This window comes from Zonotrichia albicollis, chromosome 21 (genome assembly GCF_047830755.1).
Source record: "Zonotrichia albicollis isolate bZonAlb1 chromosome 21, bZonAlb1.hap1, whole genome shotgun sequence".
In the NCBI taxonomy this organism is placed as follows: Eukaryota; Metazoa; Chordata; class Aves; order Passeriformes; family Passerellidae; genus Zonotrichia; species Zonotrichia albicollis.
Genome location: NC_133839.1, coordinates 8,545,327 through 8,561,987, shown reverse-complemented (window position 1 = coordinate 8,561,987; position 16,661 = coordinate 8,545,327). Strand labels below are relative to the sequence as shown.

Sequence of the window (16,661 nt, the reverse complement as noted above, 5' to 3'; positions counted from 1 at the left end):
TGCTTCCCTACATCTTAGCTAAGGAAATGTTTGTCCTGTTGAAATGCCAGATGCATCATGGTGCTCCCCCTCTCCTCAGATGCAATATCTAAAGAGATCTCCGAGATCACCACCGATGCTGAACACATGGTGCCTAGAGGAGGATTTGACTCCCCATTTTACCGCACAAACGAAAGTCTGTCAGGCTCTCAGAAGAAAACCCACTCAGCAGCCTCCAGTGTTCAGGGACACAGTCAGACCTCTGAGCCTTTAACATCTCTGGACAAGCCTGGGCCTGAGGGTGCACGGGAAACACCCAAACAAACGTTTACTCCCATAGACAAGCCCTGTGGAGGCCCTGGGGAAAGCCCTGCTGGGAACAGGGAAGGAACCTCTGGGGAGCCGAGTATTCTCACTCCCAGCCCTTGTAAAGTACCAGCACACAGGAGAGTGGTGTTTGGGAGTGGGCAGCCTCCCCTCTATGAGCACCTCTTTGAGGTTGCATTACCAAAGACTGCCTACCTCTTTGTTGGCAAGAAGACTGAGGAGCTGCTAAAGAAAGCCAAGGGAGCCCAGGATGAAGACTGCATGTCCTCAACTTCTCCCGTGGAAGTGCTGGACAGGCTGATTCAGCAAGGAGCAGATGCACACACTAAGGAGCTGAACAAGTAGGTGACTGAAAATCTTACTTTGCAGACTTTATTGTTACTCTTTTTTGTGCTGGTTTAATTTTAAGCGGTGCCAAAAAAGCAGCTGCACAGTTCCTCCATAATCTTTTTATACCAACTGACCTTAATTGTACTTTTACCAGGCTATAAGCTCTTTTGAGGTGAACATTGTATTTTTTTACTTAAACTTACCTGTTAATGCTGCATTTTCTTTTTTCAGATTGTCTCTGCCAAGCAAATCTGCTGACTGGACTCACTTTGGAGGTGAGGAAATTTCTCATGTTTTGGCAATCTGTTCCTCTATTATTAGACTTGCTTAAACAATGACCGGCATACTTTTTGCTTGTGGGTTTTTAACTAATGCTGCAGAAAGATGATGCCCTCCACTAAGTCATGGTTTATCTGCTTAGCAAACAGCTGTGTTCCAGAGAGATGAGCTGCTTTTTTCATCTTTGAAAAGTGCAAAATTCTAGGCACTTCTTACTTTTGACCATTTCAGCCTTGCTAAGCTTCAGAGTGCTGCTGGTCATCTTACAGATCCTTGCACCTTCTCACTGCTCATTCAGTCTAAAACTTATGGCTTTTCTTGCTTATTTATGTGTCTGTGTCTTAGTTTTGTGCTCTGAGGCTTTTGTGGTGATGGTGGCTTGGCTTTTTTTCCTTAATCAAATCATTTGATGCATATACCCATTGCTTTGGGAACAACATTTATGATTTTTATGTTGGAGATCCAATAAAGCAGAGAGTGCAGCTCAGGAACCTCTTGTGTGTCCCACTGCAGGTTCTCCCCCCTCAGATGAGATTCACACCCTGAGGAACCAGCTGCTTCTGCTGCACAACCAGCTGCTGTACGAGCGCTTCAAGAGGCAGCAGCACGCGCTGCGCAACCGCCGCCTCCTGCGCAAAGTCATCAAAGCCACGGCCCTGGAGGAGCACAACGCTGCCATGGTGAGCAGGGACACAGCTCCACCAGTGCCTGAGACACACTGCTGCTGCTCAGAGTGTTCATTGGCCTGCCTGGTGTCTGTTGGTACCACTAATTAACAAAGAAGCCTCATTTGTTGCTTTATTGAAGTCGGTGTTGGTGGAGTGACTCGTGCATGAGTTCTGTGTGCTGTTATTTAATGTCAGTAGTTTGGAGTTGACTGCAGGCACCTGAATCCTTCCTGCTTGACCCCTACCAGCCTTTGGAGTGGTTTTCAATGCCTAAACACCTTACTGCATATTTGATAAGGCATTGTCCTTTTGCTCCTCAGATGAGGACTAATAACAAAAGCTTTGGAAACTCAAGTGTTGTTTTCCAGAGTTGTTCACTGTGATAGAATTTGAAAATATAAGTACACTGAAGGATGTCTCAGTACAGATTTAGGTGTGTTTCATTATATATTTTCATGTTATAACTAATTCCATCAACACTTTCACCTTCTGATAATTAACTACAAGAGCCAAAAATAAAATTCCAAGTAGGTTTTGGAAAATGGACCTGTGAAGCCCAAGTCCCTGTTGAAAGCATGAGAGGCAATGGAAAAATAGACTGTTGCTCATTCTTGCTTTCAATGTGGCTGTGAGTTTTCAGCCTGTCTACCCTTATCACCATTTCATCTCCTTTTCAGCCAAAACCAAGCCAAGCCCCAAAAGCCTTGAGAAAATGCTCTGTATAAAATGTTGTGTGTGTGTAAGAGTGTTTTCCTGCATGCTGCTAATGCCAGCTTTGCTTGGCTGAGCATAGATGTCGTAGCTGCTAAGCAGGTGTCTTGTCTGATGTGTCATGTGGGATTCTTAACAGAAAGATCAGCTGAAACTGCAGGAAAAGGAGATCCAGGCCTTGAAACTGAGTCTGCAGAAAGAACAGGCAAGGTACCACCAGTTTCAGGAGGAACATGATAATATTGTGGCTCAGCTTCACAGCCAGATCCGACAGCTGCAGCACGACCGGGAGGAATTCTACAACCAGAGCCAGGAATTGCAGGTATGAAGCAACAACAATTTTGTTGTCTACTTAATGGTTTTAAAAATAACCTTCTTTGTACCAAGGCATGAAATACCTGAGAGAAAGCTGCACGTTTTTATTAGAGATATTGTCCTGATTTAGAATAAGACAGTGCATTATTGAAAGTGTTTCACTTAATGTTATCCTTTTATAGTTCTGTTTTGTTCTGTCTTCATCTTGGAAATAGGAAAAGGCAGGTTCTTAGCTGGTTTGGAGGGTCAGTATAACTTCATTTCCAGTCCTGGGGGTTTGCAGCCTCCCAGCTCTGTGCCTTTGCTGTCCTTAGTGAAGTTTCAGAACCCTGAGTAATTTTTTTGTCACTTAAACAGACCAAGCTGGAAGACTGCAGGAACATGATAGCAGATCTGAGGTTAGAGTTAAAGAAGGCAAACAACAAGGTGTGTCACACTGAATTGCTGCTTAGCCAAGTTTCTCAAAAGGTAAGAAAGTCAGTGTTCCCAGGTCCCTTTGTGTCTTTCTGATTATTTTTTATCTGGTAGTTTTCATCAGGTGCTTTTTCTTTCTTGATCTGAAAGAAGCCTGTGCTGAGCTCCAGAGAGTCTGATATTTAATTACACAAAAACAACACAGAAAAATTTTGGTGAAGAAACTCTAAACTTAATTAAAGGGCTTCTGGAACTTCTTATTTTGGCTTTTTCCACAGCAGGGATTTGCAGATTGAGTATTATGAATTTGTATTAAAGCTCTCTTAAATCTTGACAACTGAGAGATACTGTTTATATAGTAACTTAAATGAAATGAAAAGTTCTTTATAAAAACAATTTATTCAACACTTAACTACCTATGAAGCATTGGATTTTAACCTTTGTTTCCCTTCTTCACAAAAATACCCTGTGAACACAGTGCCTGTCAGCTGTGACTCTCCTGAACTGTTCATCCCAATGTTGGATTCTGTTCCATTTCCCTTCCCAGCTTTCCAACAGTGAATCAGTGCAACAGCAGATGGAGTTCTTGAACAGGCAGCTGCTGGTTCTTGGGGAGGTCAATGAGCTGTACCTGGAGCAGCTGCAGCACAAGCACACAGACACTACAAAGGTACCAAAAAGTGCAGAGACTTTTGGGGAGACTTCCCTTGAGGTCATCATCCAGCCCTGAGTTCAGAAGGAAAGGCTTTGTATCTTAACAGACTCTTTGTTCTGAAATTGATTTTCAGGGATTTGATTGTATGTTTGATCTTCTGTTCAGATGTTCTGTGCCCTGTGGGTTTGAGGAATATTTTCAGTGCCCCTTCTGAAAGCTAAGGAGGAGTTGTTGGGGTACACTTGGGGTCTGTTTTAGCCAACTGATGTAAATTCTAGCAATTTCTTTTCCAAAAGCCAAGACTTTACTGTGCTCAAATGACAGCAGATTGTTGGTAAAATAATGCAGGGTAGTAGTGCCAGAATTTGTGGAAAGATCTTAACAAGGATTTTACGGGTTTTTTGAGGTGTTACTTCAAAATGAGCATCTCAGCCTTCCCACTCAGTCATTTTCCTATTAAAAGTTAACAGTAACTTCACTGAAAACTTCTGTGGCTCATATGGTTTTACTTCCTGACTTCAAAGGAACCTTTTTTTAATTAGAAGCAAGTAAATTACACAACAATATAACTGTTCCTGCGTGAGAGCACGTAATTTAAGAAGGTGAATAGTACACTGAAAAAAAGTCTTCTACTGGTATTTAATGAAGGTCCTGTTGGAAAATGGATTTAAAATAGAGTTTGTCTACTCTAATCCAGTGCAGAACTGGCAAGAGTTGCTTTGATGAAAAGAGGTTTTCATGAGGAACATTAATGTGCTAATAAATTCCAGTGATGTGTAGTTATTTTAATAGTGTACATCTTCAGCAGGGCTGGTTTTCTATATCTGTTTTTAGAAATGCTGCTTTTATTCTGGCTTGCTTTAAAATGTGCCTATTTATAACATCAGAAACATGTCTAAACACCAATAAAAATAACACAGGATCAAATTAGACTTTACCATTGTGTTGTTTGCTTCGAGGAGGTTGAAATGTTGCACGCTGCTTTTCGGAAAGAACTGGAGAAAGCAAAGTTGTGTGTTCAGCAGCAAAGCCAAAGGCTGGATGCTTCCCAGAAAAGGATAGCTGAACTGGAATCTCAGCTTGCAAAAAAGGACCACCTCTTCCTGGAGCAAAAGAAATACCTGGAAGATGTTAAAATCCAAGCAAGGTAGGGGCTTCCTATGGAACATTTTAGCTGTGCTTTGACAGATGCACTGTCACAGCTGAGGCAGAATCTGGAGGTTTTGGACATTCTGGTTTCTCTCTTTGCTCAGGGGTCAGCTGCAGGCAGTAGAAAGCAGGTACAAGGCTCAGAAAAAAATCACCCAGGCATTTGAGCTGGAGATCCTGGATCTGTTTGGGCGGCTGGAGAAGAGCAGTCTACTGAAAAAACTTGAAGATGATAAAACAGAAGCAGCTGAAGCAGCAGAAGAAAGGTGAGAGTGGTGATGTGAAATCTGCAGGACTAATGTGGGTTTATGTCAATTTTGGACTTAAAAGCAGTGGATGTGCAAAGCTGAGTGTGTGGCACATCTGGGTACCCCCTCTCTCTCCTGCTTTGCCCCAGAAGTGTGAAAGGAAACCTGTTCAAGTACATACCCAGAGGCAGAAAGGGAAAGTAATCAAAGCAATCTGCCCTGGCCAGCACTTCCCTCTCCACTGTTTAATTCCTGTGATTTCCTGACACTGTGTCCTCTCTGTTCCCCAGCAGGCTGGATTGTGGTAATGAAGACACAGCAGGACACAGTGAAGAAACACTGGGTAGAAATGGAGAGACCAAACCTCCCAGCACCCGAGGCAGCAGTAGCAGTAAGGGGGGCAGCAGCAGCGAGCTCTCCACCCCAGAAAAACCCCAGAACCAGAGGCTGAGCAGTCGCTGGGAGACATCCATGTTGCTGGAGCCCTCCACTACTGTCCCACTGACTGTAGGTTCACTCCCCAGCTCCAAGAGCTTCCTTGGAATGAAGGCACGAGAATTATTTCGAAACAAGAGTGAGAGCCAGTGTGATGAGGAGGGGGTCAGCATCAACAGGCTGTCTGATGCCCTAAAGACTGAACTATGTAAAGATCCAAGCATGGAGTCAAAGGCCTCTCCAAGCCCCGAAAACCTCTCGCCTAAGCTCCAGGAAAGCAGTGTTGGACAGCTTCATATCATGGACTACAATGAAACTCATCATGACCACAGTTAAAGAGGAAGATAGTCAATCAGTGTTATTTTCATATTCTTGGCATAGAACAGGAGGCGTGAGTGCAAGTTTAACTAAAAGCTTTTTTGTTTCTTTGGTCTGAGCAGTGGCTCATGCAGCGGAGCAGGATCGATGGCCAGGAACGGAAGGAGGCTGCTGAATGAATGCAAAGTGGATTTTTGGGTCTGGAATTGAAAATGCCCAGCCTAACTCTTGCTTCTTTCTCAAATTCAATCCTTAGCAGCGTGTACTAATTTGAAGGGACAACTGTTAGCATTTGCAAGTATTTTTTTTCCCTTTCTCCCTGTCCCCAGTTGAGTGGCTGCGTTTATGAACTTGAGTGCAATATGAGGCCAAATTAACATTTGTGAGTTTACTCTGAATGCTTTGTATTTCTTTGCAAGCTTCCCATTTAGAGCAGTTGGTTGTGCTGCCTGTCCAGGTGACTTTGGTTCCTTTCATCCTGGAAAGAAGCAGCACTAGGATTTCCAGTGCATTCTCTGTTTTTGCCTGTCCACTGTCCCACATCCCTCAGAGCCCAACCTTCATTCAGTTGGAGTCTGATTGAATACCCAAATGTTTAAAGAACGTTGTACCTCTGCAAAATGATTCATTCACCCTAATTCATGATCATTGTTTATATTGTCCTTAACATTTCCTGGGAAGTTCCATTTGAACAGACAAAAAGGAACTGGAGTTTGTAATGCAGAAGAGACCGTAAATGCTGAAGACTTTTTAAAACACCAGTTTCAGATCTTCTTGGTGTTTGAAGTGTTTGCCTGATTGACCTCACCCTGGTTTGTATGTGAAAGCAGTTGGGGTAGGAGAAGAGGGAAGAGGAAGCTTTACTTAAGTAGGGAGAGGATGCAGAACATGGAGGTAGAATTCCAAGCTTATGAAGATCTGCAGAGGAGGATTTACTTCTCTAATCAGGGAAATGTGCTGCTTCACCCTCCTTCATTTGTTCCTGATCTGAACATGACCACCATGTTTTGAGTCCGAGAAATTGGCTTCCTTCTTCCTGGCAGTACCTTTTCAGGCTTGCCTTGGAGAGCCTGGTTTCCTTTGAGCGCCCTCCTACTCAGATTGCAGCACATTTTTGAGTTCAGCAGTGTCAATTTGGCTTTAGGTCTCTCCCCTTCACCCTTATCCTTCTTCCTTAGGTGACAAGGCTGAGGAGGAATCCTGCTCACACTGAAATCAGAATCTTGGTCTGAAGCCTTTTGGTGTTAATCATGTTTTAAGTCAATTTTGAGCCTTCTGTGAAGGAGGATTGTGGGATCAGGGCTTGTCAGTGGTCAGACTCAATCTCCTTCGTGGCAGAGCAGGGCCTGCTGTTAGGAAGGCAGTGCTTGTTTTAAATGTCCCACGTGGCTGGGTCCAGGTGTACTCAGACGGTTCAGGCTTCACAATTCCCCTGCATCACTCGTGGCCTCTTCTCCTAAACATTCTGTGGGTGGCAGCTGCTGTTTAAGAACCACCTCACACAGAAATCAAGTCCAAGCACACTTGCATTTGTAGTTCAAATCCCTTCTTAGCCCAGCTGGGAGCGAGGCCGTCAGGGCAGCTCCGCTCATGGCTGACAGGACTCGTCCTCCATTCCCGCCTCCTCCGTAACTCCAAGGTCTGAATACATTTCTGCCTGTCTTAAATTATTCTCCTTGTCCTTTCAGTTGGTCAGTCCAAACTCTGAGAGTAGAGGTGAACTTCAGTGGTTGTGTCAAAGCTGACTCTGCATGGAGTAGAGAGTAGAGAGTTGGTTGTAAGTGGCAGCCTGGTTTTGTCTTTAGGCTTTCTCAGACGTAGTGGTAGCAGACGTGGTAGCGCGTGTTTCGGTGAGACTTGGAGCTTTCCTGCCCCTCTCCCACTGGATCCCAGCCTGGGGAGTGAATGGTTTGCACACAAAGGGCCTGATGGGCCAGCTCAGCTGGGAATGTTGGAGGAGCTCCTGCCCATCCTGCTCTGCCAAGGCCGGGTCTGGCGTTCCCAGGAGAGGCAGGTTTTGTGTCAGTCACAAAAATGCCCTGGCAGCAACGCAAGCTCTTTGGTAAGGTGGCTTTTTTTCTTCTTTTAAACAGGATTTTAGCACCAGGATAGTAATGGAAACCACTTTAGGTTTGTTTATGGACCACAAAGATTATGGAGGAACAAATTTTGCAATTTTCTTTCCTAAGTCTAAAAATCATGGATCTGCTGTATGTAGTTAACTTGCAGTTTGTTTGAAGGGGTCCCATCAGTGAAGTGGAAACAGATTTTTTTAACTGACTGCTTTTAGTTAAATCTAAAATTGCTGTCTTTGTCAAGTTAATCTGTTCCCTGCCTCGCTCTTTGTAAGCATGTTAAACAATCCACATTAAATGCCATAAATATGAAATACGAGGAAATGGTACAATCGTAAGCTAAAGAGAACTTAAACCAAAAGGAGGTTTTGCTGTCCTTATTAGAATGTTCTAAAATGTCAAGGCAGTTGCTTGTGTTTAACTGTGAACAAATAAAATGTATTGTTTTGCACTACTCTGTGTTAAATTCCCTGCCAGACCTTTTTGGGACCAAACACATGGAAGGGATTTCAGTGTCCAAACATTTTGCCAGGTGGGACAGTCCAGAGCAGGTCAGTGCTGCTGCCCCTTTGCACAGGATTCACCATTGGAAGCTCATTTTTCTGCATGGAGCCAAAGCCTTTTTTTTTTCTTCTGTGACAAACAAACTCATCAACAATGTGCCAGCATAATCCATAAATGAACTGCAAACAGTTCAGTGCTGCAGATCTGCTGGTGAGCTTCTGCATGGCCTTGCTCCTGCAGGCCAGGACTGCACAGTGATTAGAGAAATTAATAGCTGGAAATGTCAGAGCCTTGTTTGCAAAGCTGGGGCTGCTGTCAGGAGTTGGCTCTGTCTGTGCTTTTCCCTTCCATCCAGTGCATACAGGACACTTCCTCAGACCACGAGGAATTTTGGGGCCACTTTATTCTAGTGAGGTAAGGTTGTTTTCTAGTTGTGCTTTTTTCCCAGACTGGCACTTTCTCACTGGTTCTGGTCTTTCATTGGTTTTTATTTGTTTGGTTGTTTTTGTTGGTTTATTTTTTCTCTTCTTGAAATAAATTAATATTTAAAAGATTGCTCAAAACAGTTTAGTAATCCATACACAAGCCTCAACATTCCAATTAAGGATTAAGTATAATTCTTAAATATGAGCAACACAGGCAAAGGTCTGAGTTGTGCAAGTGGCACATTGTGAACATGCTTTGGCCAAGTAATGTTTATGGAGAATTTTATATAGAAAATACCATAAACATCAGTGACACAGAGAGTTGTTTGGACCCCTGCACTGGGATTAGTTCTGTAGCATGGGGTAGTAAAATGAAAACTAAGCACAAAGTGAATTTAACACAGAATGGGTTCAAAATAAGGCATCCCTTAAGCTGAACTTGCCAGTGTAAAAAAATCATGACATAAAAATGACCCACAGAAGTGTATTACTGGGGTACAAAAAGAGAAAAATTAAGTACCTTCCTTACTCATTAATGCCAAGCAGTACATTTGGTAGTTCATAACAGTTGATAATCACACAGGAGACATTAGGGAAGGAAATACTTCAAATTCAGGAAATGCAAATATCTTTGCTGATTGATCCTGATTTGTTGGAACTACTTAGCTGCTGGCACAATGGTGGATTTTAAAAGTGGTTACAAAGTAGGAAATCCCAGCAGTTGAGTTGCTTCATCAGTTCATACTGAGGAGCTCTGCAAAGGAAGCCTGGTTTGCACTCCCATGGGCTTTGCTTTCCAGACAAGACTGTTCAAATACTTGACTTATGGTCCTCATGATTTTGGTGTCTGTGGGCTTTACTTGGCTGGACCTTTTTTTTCTGAAGGTCTTTTCACTCCAGTTGTGGGCTGGCTGATCTCTCCTGCCTGCCAGACACTATTCCTGGTTTCTGTGAAGCTGCCTCTGCTCCTTGTGCTCGATGCTCAGCTGACTGAAAGCTCAAACTGCTGCTGCAGCACCACCAGGGGAATTGAGGACTCCCAGCGAAGCCTCCCCTGCCTCGGGGTGTTGATGATGTGGGGAACAGGCTGGTGGTGACAGGGAACAGCCGCTGGCTCTTCTGAAATTACAGCTCTGGGGATGGCAGTGGGGGCAGCGGCCCCAGAGCTGCCCTGGGGTGTCCCAGGGGTTGGATACCAGGGTTCAAAAGCCCTGTGGATGCAGGACTGGGGACAGCAGGGTTGTTGGAGCTGTTCAAAGGTTGCTGGTGAGAGGTTTGGGCACTGCTCCGAGGCGGCCGCTAGAGGCCCTGCCAAGCCCATCCCAGCTCTGGGATGCTGAGTTTGCTCTCCCTGGAACGGACCCTTCTGCTTCCCCCAGAGCCCACCACAGCTCCTGACCCTTCATCCTCACTCCTGGGGCTCTGAGCTCTGGCCTCTCGGTGTGGGAGAGGCTGGAACACATTGAACATACAGAATGGATTAGCACTGAATAAATGGTTTATCACAGAATGGTTTGGGTTGGAAGGGACCTCTAAAGCTCATCCAGTCCAACCCCCCCCTTCCACTCCCCACCTTTGACTACATCAGGTTCCTCAGTTTGATAAAAGCCTGACTTGACCCTTAGCTGGATCAAGGGGAGCACAGAGATAATTCATACAGATGCCAGGATTCCGTTGATATCATCTCGTACCAGCCCATGTGTCTATTTCAGCCTTTGAACAAAAAAAAGCAGCATTTATTTTCTGGACTAAGTGACAGATCTGTAGGAAAGTCAGGCTGGTGCCCTGCCTGGTTTCTCAGTGTGTATCTTGCAATTTTATGCTCACTGAGGCTAAAGTAAAACTTTATTGCACTTTTGTGTTTGGCATTTACATCCTGTTTATGTAAATTCTTCAAACAGCTTGATTTGTAGTAGAGGAAAACAATTCTTGCTGTATCTTTTTGTCTTTTGAAGTGTCCATCCACTCTGGAAGAGGAGAACTTGTATGGAAATTAAGTAATTTGTCTGGATGTTTTTCTGAGACTTAACTTTGCAGTCTTCCAACAGATGCTGGTCTTGTCATTATCAAACCTCAGACTGCAAGTTTTATGCACTCATTTTTCTGCTTGGGTCTTAAAATTTTGGCTGCCTGACACTGACTGAAAGTATAGGGCTAGGCTAGAAATTATTACTAAGATTTAGGAATTGTTTCTTGCATGTATGAATCCTATTATTGAAATTTGGGAACTTTTTTGTGTGCATCATCTTGGTCAAGTGCAAAATGACAACTGGAATTTGGAGCAGCAGTGGTGGAGTGGCTTTGGTAGGACTGTTCTGACAAACCATTTGTGCTGTGCTCATCCCTGGAAGCTGAAAGTGAGCTACAAACTGGAGAATAATTTTGGTCTCCTCACAGCTTGTGTGTTCAAATTTAAACCACAGGGCAAAGCCAAGAAGGTTGGAAACAAGATCTGGGAATAGCATCTCTTGTGTCCCCAACACTTGTCATCATTCAGTCTTAGCAGCTTGTGCTGAAAACCTTTCCAAGACAGCAACTGTGTCACTGGACACTTGTCTGCACCATGGAACACAACAGAGCAGCTGCCACAACTTGGATTTTTCAGCCTGAAGCTGCCTCTGCCCCAGGGATCTGAACTGAAGCCAAAGAGGGTGACAGTGACATTCCACTGGCTGTGGCCCCAGTAGTGCTCAGGAGTTGCTCTGTGACCCTCTGTGACCATCTTGAGTTCACCAAGGTTCAGTTCAGTTGGATCAAATCTCCCTAAAAATAGGGCTCTACTCCAGACTGGGTGGGTGCATTGCAGTGCAAGTGGATAGGGGAAAGGAAAAGAGTGCAAAACAAGGTGGGGTTATGTGAGGAATAAAAATGCTCCTGGAAATACTTTCCATTTCATCCGAGCTGTCATTCCTTCCTATGCCCCCTCCTCTGTATTAATTCTTCCTTCTGTTTTCAGCTGCTTGTTGCCAAAAACTGATGATTTTCAGGCAAAAGCTTTCTCACAGCAAACTGAGCCTGGTATGCAAGGGGAAATTGTTTATTCAGGAGTGTCTTCCAGCAGGAGCAAATTTGGAGGGGACAAGAGCATTCAGACACAGGGAGGACACTTATTTAGAAAAGGCTGTAGGGTCTGAGATGTGCTGACCTCATGTTCTGTATTTTGAGCCCCAGGGCCATGGTGGGCCTGTCCACATCTGGCCTGATGTAATGCCAACCTTGCCTTGGAGCAGGGAAAGCACAGGCAGCTCAGTCTGCAATCTGAACAGGGACCATCTGAGCATGATGCTCCCACCACAGTCCCATGGATCACATGGACTGGAAATGGCTTTGGTTTTGTAGGGATCTGAGGAGCACAGGGGTGTTTTGTGGGTGTTTTGTTTGGCTGTTGTCAGTACACACAAACTAAGGGCAAAATCAAATCTCTCCTTTACATCTCCTGCTCTGACAGGACAGGAGTCAGGAGGTGTAAGGGGAGATGTTCTGTGGAGTGAGGAGCTGCAGCAGAGCACAGCTGAAGAACACTGGACTCTGTAGGGGAAACCTCCTTAGTGTGTTGTAAACAGGGATTCTGTGGTCCAGATAACCAAATTATTTCTCTGGGGCTGAGGGAGCTTTAGAGACAAGTCTAAATGTCAAAGATGTGTCTGAATCTGTAATGCCAGGCCTTTGCTGCTCTGCATCCCATCCTTCACACAGGCAGCTTCTTCACCCCATGGCTGTGGCAGGGAGGGGATGCTCCTCAGGAATGGGGCTGAGAAAATGTAAAATCCTGTTTCAAATGATTGTCAAAGATTCATGTGTGAGATATTAGAACCTGATGAGTTCCCTGCTCCCAGTGCTGGCCCCAGGGAGCAGCTGGAGCTGCAGCTGCTTCTGTGGAGATGTGAGGAGCAGAGTGCAAATATCAGCAAGGGAGAGGCAATGCTTGTGTCCCGGGCTGGCTGCAGGGCAGCTCTTCAGAAAAAGGACTCAGGATGGATCTCAAGTGTTCATTGCACTGTATTAGATCAGCTAGGTGCTTAAAGGTGGTGAGCAGATGATGCAGGAGCTCTGATCCTTTAATAGGGGTGTTTGCCTGGTGGCCTCCAGGGAGCTTTCTTTTTTTGCGGACGTTGATTTGCAGCCAGGAATTTCTTGAAATCTTTGTCCTGCAATTTTACAGTATTTTCATTACTATTGGAGGTCAGAGCTTCAGGTGCTGTTTGGGAAGTGGGTGTCTCCTCCTTGCACCTGGCACATCCAGGACTCACAATATAGAGGACTTTCAGGTTGGAGTGTGTGACCCAGTCCCTCATGCTGTCCAGGACGATGGGCAGCAAGCTCACCACCCCTCCATAGCGATGCTGCGCCTCCTCCAGGCTCAGGTGGTTCACAACACCGTGGGGGTACCTGTGGGACACAGGGAAACAATTGGCACAGGAGTCCCAGCCCTGCAGCCCTGGGAGCCCTAGGGAGAGTAGCAGTGCACAGGCAGCCATTCCCCAAAAGCACGGAGAGAGCTGGACATGGATTGAGGAGTCCTGCCAAAAACCACCCTGGCACAGGTCTGGGGTCTTGGACAGGACACACAGACACTGCCCTGCAGAAATTGGCTCAGTGCAGAGGAGCAGCAGCAGCAGGAAGGAGCAGGAACCTGCCTGAGCACTGCAGGGGCCTCAGGGCACCCCCTGCCCTGCCATGGTCCAGAGAGAAGATGGACAAACAGAGCAGCAGCACTCTTTGCGTGCAGGGACACTGGCAGTGTTTGCCAGGAGCTGGCACAGGCAGCTGGGCAGCACCTTGTACCCTCCCTAGAGCCAGGAAGGGACTGGGACAGAAGCCAGGGAGGAATGTGCAGTGCCAGCCCCCAGGAGCAACAGGCAAAGGCCAGGGGCTGGGCCGGGCTGGGCAGAGGTGGGTTAAGCTGAGCTCGGCTGGGCTGGGCAGAGGTGGGTTAGGCTGAGCTGGGCTGGGCCGGGCTGGGGTGGCACCCACGTGGCTCGAAGGGCAGTGAGGTCGTTGCTGTCGTTCAGGAGCAATTTGCACTTCTCCAAAAGGCCGTTGGTGACGCTGTCCCCAGCGTGCACCGTCTCCATCTTCTGGCTCAGGCAGCGCAGCTCGTTGCACAGGGACACGAACATGTTGAGGATGCGCCTGTCTGTGGCGTTGTAGCAATGGTTGTCCTTGTAGCACTGCACCTGCACAGGAGGAAAATGCGCTTTTGAAAACGGCAGAATGGGATGGAATCACTCAGTGCAATATCTGCCACAGTCCTCTTCAAGGCAATGGGCAAAGCCCTTCTGTTGGGGAGAGGCAGCCCTTGGAAAGGACAACCAGCTCATTGTGTGCCCTAATCCTGACAGCAGCCTGGCTTTCACTCTGCCTTTGGCATCCATCTGGGTTTTGGGCTTGAGTTCTGCTGTCTCAAATCCACAATTCTGATTTGATTTAGATTTCTCTTCTTCCCTTGTCTCCAGGTGGTCTAAGTTGTACTTTTCAGTACAGCATGCTATAAAAATTCCCAGACAATTCACTTAGCAGCCCAGCAAAGCCCTTGCCCACGTGGGACTCTCAGCCCTCAATCCATCATCCTCCCTGTGTAACACAGCCATTATTTTTAATAAGCACTATAGAAAGATACAGCAGCACCAATACCAGGGGGAAGAGCCAGGCATGCTGCTTCCCACAGGCTGAGGATTACAGATTCCATGTGAGCCTGGGGAAGCAGCCTTGCTCTCATTGTTTTCCTGCAGCCTGTGTTTCTGGCTGCTCAGCAGTGCTCAGCTAAAGCACACAGGTGATCTCTCCCCACCCCTCCAGTCACACACAAACCTTCCTGGGCACTTTTTGTCCATCTCCCCTCCAGGAAAAACATTTCTGCAGCCCCGTGCTGTGCCTGTGGCCATGCAGGGAGCTGTTTGTGCTGAGGGGTTTGTACCTGGACAATGGATGACACAGGTCTCATCATGTCATGGGCTTCCTCCCGCGTGCGCTCCAGGGCTTTGATGAAGGTGAACTGCTGCTGCTGGAACAGCTTGTACTTCTCCTCGATCTTCCTCAGGGTCTCCACCACCTCATTCATGGTTGCTTATTGCTGGATCTGGATGGAAAAGGAGAGAAAGGAAGCTGCATTTTAAAAATGATGCAATTCTATGTCTCACCTGAGCTGGAGTTGTGCAGGTGTGGTGGTTCCCAGGATGAGGGAAGAGATGAGAATCTTGACTCCATGTTTCAGAAGGCTGATTTATTATTTTATGATATATATTATATTAAAAGAAAATTATATATTAAAACTCTACTGAAAGAATAGAAGGATTCCATCAGAAGGCTAGCAAGGAATAGAAAGAAATGGAATAATAATAAAATCTTGTGACTCTCAGAGTCTGAGCCAGCTGACTGTGATTGCCCATTAATTAAAAACAACCACATGAGACCAATCACAGATCCACCTGTTGCATTCCACAGCACCAGATAATCAATGTTTACATTTCATTTCTGAGGCCTCTCAGCTTCTCAGGAGAAAAGATCCTGGCAAAAGGATTTTTTATAAAATATGTCCGTGACAGTGTAGGCTAATGGAAAACTTATAAATAACTGTGTAATCATTGGCTTTTGCAAATTATTTTGATATAACATAGTTTGTTATCACTGCTTTTATTGTTGTATAATGTGTCAGCCTTTTATGGTTAATACCCCAATCCCTGAGTAGATTATATATTTTAGTGTGATAGATATATTATAGTTTAGGCTTTCACAAAATATTAAAACAGAGATGTTGTGCTGTACATTATAACATTAACTGTTGCAGAAGTAGTTAACATTTTTATTTTTGTAACTATCTGACAATGGTGAGAATGAGTCAGATAATTTTGTGAAATTGCTAATGCTGATTTCATGTACTAGTGGAGTATCTTATCTGTATGATAACATTGAAAAGAACCAGGTAAATAAATATAGAAAGTAAGAATGCAAGGAGGATTTTGCAACTGATTTGACCAAGGATTTTACCTTCAGCTGGCACTAACTGCCAAACCACAGAACACGGACCCTTGTGAGGAAATAAAATACATCAGTTTCATCTGCAGTATGGCACACACCTGAAGAAGTGTCAAGGGTCGAAGCAAGCAAAAAGAATTCCCAGAATATGAAAACTCAAAGGAATCTTTGAATATGTATAATCTTCATAAAATGTATTTGACCAATGTAATGAAAAAGTATATAAGGAAATAATTTTAAGTTAACTGGCATGCCTCTGGCAGTTGCCAAGCACCCAGTGTTGTTATTACTTTGTCCCTCTTATCCCTTTTAAAACTTTAAAAATTTTAAAGATTGAGGCTCGTTTCTCACAATTACAAAAGAAAAAAAGTAAAAAGCAGGAAAAACCAGCGATCTGTTGTGCCTGCAGTCCTGGAACCCCAAGGAGTCAGTCAATAATGCCTTGGTGACGGTGCTGCAATACGAGGCAGAGCCCCAGGGGAGCGGGGCCAGTGTGATGTCACAGACGCTGCTGTGGGAAGGCAGAGCGGCCATGCCTGAGCCACAGCGGGGCCGGGGCAGCCCCAGGCCCTTCTCTCCCGCCTGGGAATCCTCGCCCAGCTCCCTCCCAGCTCTCCCGCTCCCTGGGGCCGGCCGGGCCCTTGGTGCGGCTGTGTGCGCTCCGCTCCCGCCCCGCGGGCCCTGCGGCTCCTACCGGCCGGTGTTGTGGCGGTGTTGGTGCGGCAGCTCCCGGGAGGGGCCGGGCCGGGCGGGAGGAGCGGGCGGACAGCGCAGGCCTTCGGCCCCACCGCGCCGCCGCCGCCATGGCAACCGTCGCTGTTTGATGACGTCTCCCCATTCCCCGTTATAGTAAG

General features: G+C 45.8%; 2 protein-coding genes across 9 annotated transcripts in view; one reads left to right on the top strand and one right to left on the bottom strand.

The window, feature by feature from the left end:
* The window catches only part of TSC1 (TSC complex subunit 1), a 26,360-nt gene extending 18,003 nt beyond the window's left edge, over positions 1-8,357 (top strand). For 5 of the 8 annotated variants that reach the window (XM_074556248.1, XM_074556250.1, XM_074556252.1 and 2 more), the window contains exons 15-23: positions 80-647; positions 868-911; positions 1,429-1,595; positions 2,434-2,616; positions 2,967-3,077; positions 3,571-3,693; positions 4,638-4,825; positions 4,932-5,093; positions 5,366-8,357. In XM_074556248.1, the coding sequence (XP_074412349.1) occupies positions 80-647; positions 868-911; positions 1,429-1,595; positions 2,434-2,616; positions 2,967-3,077; positions 3,571-3,693; positions 4,638-4,825; positions 4,932-5,093; positions 5,366-5,846 (2,027 nt within the window). In that variant the 3' untranslated portion in view covers positions 5,847-8,357. The remainder of the gene's footprint in view (positions 1-79; positions 648-867; positions 912-1,428; positions 1,596-2,433; positions 2,617-2,966; positions 3,078-3,570; positions 3,694-4,637; positions 4,826-4,931; positions 5,094-5,365) is intronic. The other 3 variants (XM_074556254.1, XM_074556251.1, XM_074556253.1) reach the window with 2 other exon arrangements.
* LOC102070312 (sperm acrosome-associated protein 9) lies at positions 6,956-16,661 on the bottom strand. Its single transcript, XM_074556265.1, has 4 exons — positions 16,502-16,661; positions 14,750-14,911; positions 13,807-14,009; positions 6,956-13,221 (listed from the first exon to the last, which is right to left on the bottom strand). Exons 2-4 carry the CDS (start codon positions 14,891-14,893, stop codon positions 12,891-12,893), a joined length of 678 nt encoding a protein of 225 aa, XP_074412366.1. The 5' UTR covers positions 14,894-14,911; positions 16,502-16,661; the 3' UTR covers positions 6,956-12,890.

Coding starts and splice junctions, on each gene's coding strand:
- LOC102070312 (XM_074556265.1), bottom strand. CDS start 14,893: ATGAATGAGGTGGTGGAGACCCTGAGGAAGATCGAGGAGAAGTACAAG. Junction 14,010..14,749: donor CTGTGTCATCCATTGTCCAG/GTACAAACCCCT, acceptor CCTCCTGTGCAG/GTGCAGTGCTACAAGGACAA. Junction 13,222..13,806: donor CTCACTGCCCTTCGAGCCAC/GTGGGTGCCACC, acceptor TGTGTCCCACAG/GTACCCCCACGGTGTTGTGA.